The sequence below is a fragment of the Sinocyclocheilus anshuiensis genome, unplaced genomic scaffold (assembly GCF_001515605.1).
Source record: "Sinocyclocheilus anshuiensis isolate Anshui unplaced genomic scaffold, SAMN03320099.WGS_v1.1 scaffold719, whole genome shotgun sequence".
NCBI lineage: Eukaryota > Metazoa > Chordata > Actinopteri > Cypriniformes > Cyprinidae > Sinocyclocheilus > Sinocyclocheilus anshuiensis.
The window spans coordinates 66,649-72,473 of NW_015552643.1; the positions used below are offsets into that span (position 1 = coordinate 66,649).

Consider the following 5,825-nt stretch of genomic DNA (forward strand, 5'->3'; position numbering starts at 1 on the left):
TTCATTTTGCTGAACGAGACTCAAAGGTCCGAGTCGGTAAAATGATCCGAACTTCCCATCACTACTTAAGAACACAAATTAAGATATTTTTGATGAAATCGGAGAGCTAGCTGACCCTCCATAGACAGCAACGCAACTGTAATGTTCCCAGGTCCAGAAACGTAGTATACATCGGTAAAACAGTCCATGTGATGATAATAATAATAATTATAATAATAACTATGCACCCGTTTGTGAGGAAGCTTGTAAATTAACTAATTTCTCTATCCAATGCTGTCACGTCACGTGACAAAAGAACGAACGATTCGATTTTTTGCGCAAAGAAAACAAAAATAACAATTTACTCAACCATTCTTCTCCCCTGAGTTACGTCTTCCGGCATTTTAGAGAGTATTACAATGCATACGCATGCTTTCCCCTGACCGTAAACAACGCTGATTACATCCAATACGTTCTTGGGTACTCTCCAAAATGGCGGAAGACGCAACTCGGGGGAGAAGAATGGTTGAGTAAATTGTTATTTTTGTTTTCTTTGCACAAAAAAAAAGTATTCACATAATTTTCATTTTGGGGTGAACTAACCCTTTAAGGCTGGAAAATAACAATACTACAGATTTTAAAACACTAGGCATCATAAACTTGCTGACTTTGTAAATGGTTACAGAAAACAAACTGGACGTTACACTAAACGACTGAGGATCACACACTACCAGACTTTCAAGTCATTCTGAACACAGCAAACTCGCATGTGCGCATCGTTGCCAGAAGATTAAAACAATGTGTTCTAAAATCATCTCAAAATATCAAACATGTTTGATATCCTCCGACTGAACGGATTCATCGTCTGAAGATAAAAGAGTCTGTGCCCATTATACGCTACATGATTTCTGTATTCTGCATATCACGATTTCTCAACTCGTCCTAGTGTGTGTATAGGGAAATAATAGAGGTGGAAGGAGATATTTACAGTTGTGGGGGTTGATGCAGTTTTACAACATACTATTTTAGATTTGGTGGTTTATTTTTAGGGTTGCCCACTTTTGAATGTTCTTAATTAAAGAGATAAGTTCACCCACATGTTTTTCCAAACGTGTATGCATTTCTTTCTTCTGTTGGAAACAAAAGAAAATGTTTTTTGTTTTGTTTTGTTTTTGTTTTGTGTTTTGTTTTGCTTTCATTGTATGGACAAACAATTCTTTAAACAACACCTTTTATGTTCCACAGATGAAATAAAGTCATAAAAGTTTGGAACAACACAAGGGTGCGTAAATTCTGGGTAAACTATCCCTTTGATTAACACTCCGGTCTCGACTTTATACAACCGTCATCACCAGATGCAAATCTGTTAGCTGTGTTAGGGAGGTGTTGATTAGTTGCTGTTTGTTTTTGAATTGCACTGACTGTGCTTGTGCGTGTGGTGAGAGAGTAGAGGGGTTGAGTTGCCAGTTTCATTTACAGTAAGCAGGACATCAGGACACTAGTCTGGACAGTGTTTATCGGAAATGGCTCCTTTGTGAAATTAATTTATGGTGCATTTTAACGACCTTACAATAATGGCTGAGTAGTTAAAAAAAAAAAACACACCTGAAGGATACTACTTACATTAATATGCTCCAAACTAGTGCTGGGCGGTATACCGGTTCATCCCGAATACCGGTGTTTATTTTTGTTACGATATGAATTTTTAAAATACCGCAATATGTATGTCGTATGTATGTATTAACCGTATGTCGCTTAAACAACGTTCTGAACGCGACACTGTTTGAAAGGGGTCCTTTTTCACTGTTGCACTGTGGTGAGGGAACAGCTGTATGTGTTACTAAGCGTGAAAGTTCCGAAACTGAAGCTGTAGAACTATCCAAACTATCATATAAGTTGTTTTCTAAGAACTAGGTAACGCATAGTACACTTTCTCTAAAATATAATCTCAAAAGTTCACTAAGAAACTGATTTCTTCCTTTAATAAAAGGTCCATTCATTACTCACTAGCTCAGAACATTAAAAAGTGTGTGATTGCGTGTGCACTTCACTGTGTGTGTGCGTTTCGTGTTCCCTCTGGTCTATTCCTGGTTTTGACATCTTATCCCTGTGCAGAGTGATTCAGCTCCAGGGACAGGATCACTTGCCTTTCTCTCGCTCTCTGCTCATTTATTTTTACTAATAGCGAGTCATTCAACACTTTACGGTAACAGTGTGTATCACAACAACCCTGTGTACTGTTTAGTGTTTACTTTAGAGACTCATTTCCTATTGTAGGTGTTTTGTTTGTTCTTGTTCATATGCATGAAGCAAGTCACATTTCCACATCTTGCACACGAAGCATGTTTTGCAAGCAAGTTAAATAACAGATCTAGCAGTTCACTTCACTGAAAAGCTATTGACGTTATGTCTACCAGTCAGTAACCAAAATTCCAGTATAATCTCCTGCATGGAGTGGACTGAGAGCGTGTGGCCATTAACAATAATTAGACTGTTTCCTAAATAACTCAAGATTTCTGTCCTGAGTTTTCTATTTTCCAAATTAAACTTTAAATGAAGGCGCATCCTTGTTCAATCCAATCGCATGAGAAAGCATAACTGTTTGCAATTGTACACACATTTGTATTATGTGATTCACGTGGAAATGTATGATTTGTATTCAAAAAAGTGAAAATACATCCCTAAACCTAGCCCTCATGGGGCGAGAGCAGATTAGGCCTATACAAAAATGTAAGAACGTCATATGGATTTGCGACATTGTGATAAGTTTGCTGTGCAGTTGCAAAGGTGTTTGGATTGGTTGTTAGAGCATTGTTATGTGGTTGCTAAGATGTTCAGGGCGGTTTTTAGAGCTTTGCTATGTGATTTATAGTGTGATCTGGGTGGTTTTAGGTGCTTGCTAACTGTCCCAAGTTAAAAGAGCCCACCTCCAAGTCGCCAGATACAATTTTGGGCCTTTAGGGGTCAATTATAGCCTGTTGAATTGGTTATTTATTAAAAATTTTTTTTTTTTTTTTAAGAAAAAAAAATATTAGCACACCCAATCCACAGAAAAGTATAGGCTAATTAATCTCCATAGTACAAAGTTAAGACTTACATGTTGTAGTTTATTAGCCTACTTTTAACTTGTAGCCGTTTAACATTTATATTTCAGTCATTCTTGAGAAGTGGGACAAAACGGTGCAAAATTGAAAAAATAAAACCTTGTACTCAGACAAATGAAACTACATTTATGTATCTTATATGTACTAAGCTACTGAGCTATGCTTTGATACAACCTCCCAACTTTTCTCTTTTTTAACAAAATGTGCTTTTTTTAGCTTGGACTGTGTAATATAATTTCAGCTTTATCTTTAACAGCATTCAAGATGTTTTTAACATTTCAAAACACATTCTCGTGTTAGCAGACAGATTACACTTTCACGTGTGATCAACAATTCCACAACAAATATAAAATATCATAATGAAATATTATCAAAATATTCAACTGACGGAGGTGACAGAACTGACGGAGTTGACACATCTGACGGTGGTGACGAAAACCTGAATTTGTAATAATTTTAACTATCAAATACAGTCAATTAGTGTATTAAAACCATCAGTGAGTATGTTATTGTTTATAAAGCTTTTATTCAAGAGTCACATTTGATTTACATTTAATCATTTAGGCTAACAGACCATTTTATCCAACGCGACTTACAAATGAGGACAATAAAAGCAATCAAACCAACAAAAGAGCAGTATAAGTGCTTTATGACTGCTTTCCTTCAAGCACTACTACCAGAATAAGTTCTACAGTGTGTATAGACATTTTTAGAATGATATTCATTTCAGCTCACCCAGTGATACGCAAATATCAGCCAAAAAAATAAATACAAAATTGAGAGCTCGGCCAGACAGCGAGCTGGGTCAGCGCGGCAGCCAATGGGAAACAGGTTCATTGTGCAGTAACAAAGACATGAAAGAGTGAGAAAGTGATACCTGGAATCACGAGAAAGTGTCATGAAGCTTGGGAAAAACAAAGCTGTTCTCGCGTGACTTGCAATTAACTTGCTTTCTTTGGGTATCGCGTGTCTGTGTGAAAAGGGGAATAAACAGAATGATTTGTTTTCCGATATACAAAACCTTCAAATGTCTTCTAAAATATTGGTCGGTAAGTGTTCTAATCTAACGCGCTGCCACGTGAGAACTAGACAAAAAAAAAAGTAATTTTCCATTTAACGACGAGTGTAGTATTTTCTGGACAGAGATGATGTGAGATTGGACACGCCCTCGGTTTTCATCCTGTACGTGCAGCTCTCAGCATTTCACTGAAGATCTCAAAACCAACAAAGCCTTAATAAATAAAAGCATCGCAGTCATTTGTTTCTCGTGGAGCCTACGTTTCACTCTTATACTACTAAGTATAGCAATTGATATTAAAAATATGAAACAAAATGAAAAGGGGGAAAAAATAACACTAGGCTAGGTATTAACGTTAAATTCAGACAAGTCACTATTTATATAATGTTCTAAAAATGTTGAATTTTCATGAGGCTAGAATTTTGGAATATTTGGGAAAATCTTATTTTTATTTAGGCTAAGTAGCCTAATTAATTGGTTTGTTTTTAACTTTTTTGTTAAACAAAACCCAATAACAATGCAATCGGTGATTTCACTCAAATCACTTGTTACGGTAAATGTTATACAAATAATCGAAATCGAAATTACATGCACATTAAATTTCATTCAATTACTGATTCATCAGTTACAAAAAAAAAACAAAGTACAACCTGATACGGAAATAAAACAGACTCATATTATTTCACATGTAGCCTAAGAGTTGACAGTTACATTCATTATTAATTTACTACTTTTATGGCAGGAAGTAATCATTTGAAAAACAACAAGCCAGTGAATTTATAGCTCGAAGACGCTTGCTATTATTTCAGGGGTTTGTGAAGATTGATGGATTGATGTAGTGACTCCTCGCACGTAGGCAAGTGGGGATGCCCACTCGATGCGTGGCCTGCATCTTTAATGCTCTTGAGTGCATGCCTTTCATCAGTTTGTGCATAGCATTAGCATCTAGAAATATAACAAAATATCAAAATAATAATAATAAATAGTCTATTATTCAACGCATGAATATAAAGTGTGAACACCATAGTTGTGTATTAATTTTTTTCATAATAACCAACCTCTAGCATTTGGCCGCAAGGTGGCGCATGTGAACGCTCTCACCGGCAGACACGCCTTCTGCAGTCGCGTCGCAGCATCGTGTTGCCGGTTCCGTATTTAAAGCGCAGCTGATGAGAGACGTGCCGTTAGAGATTACCGGGAAGCAGATCGAGGAGGTCTTCAACAATTGTAACTGATACAAATCGGCGCAAACCTTCAAACCGCTTTTAAAGAAGAAGATTTACAAAGAAGCTAATCCTTCATTTTTCGTTTGTGTTCGCAAAAAGTCTTGGAATTTCCGAAGCCGGCGTGTAACGTGCCGCTGCATTCTTGCTGATATTTCCCAATCCTAAAGGGATGCCAAGGGAACTAACCCAGAACAGGATCCAAAAAATCTGGATTCCCTCCAAGGATGACAAACCTTCAATGCCCCGCACATGTAAGTAATTACATACAGAATATATATATATATATATATATATATATATATAAATTAAATGTACATTATATTTTCTATTTATTATTATTATCAGTGTTGGGGAAAGTTACTTTTAAAGGTAATGCATTACAATATTGCATTACTCCATAAAAAGTAACTAATTACGTTACGCTACTTTTTACATCTGGACAGGGCTTGCTTGTTTGTTTTTAAAATAAAAACGGTCTATTTTTGGCAAATATAAAAG

General features: G+C 36.3%; 1 protein-coding gene across 2 annotated transcripts in view; it reads left to right on the plus strand.

The window, feature by feature from the left end:
• Positions 1 to 5,266: 5,266 nt before the first annotated feature.
• The window catches only part of pfkfb3 (6-phosphofructo-2-kinase/fructose-2,6-biphosphatase 3), an 11,125-nt gene continuing 10,566 nt past the window's right edge, over positions 5,267 to 5,825 (plus strand). For both annotated transcript variants that reach the window (XM_016458506.1, XM_016458505.1), the window contains exon 1: positions 5,267 to 5,578. In XM_016458506.1, the coding sequence (XP_016313992.1) occupies positions 5,497 to 5,578 (82 nt within the window). In that variant the 5' untranslated portion in view covers positions 5,267 to 5,496. The remainder of the gene's footprint in view (positions 5,579 to 5,825) is intronic.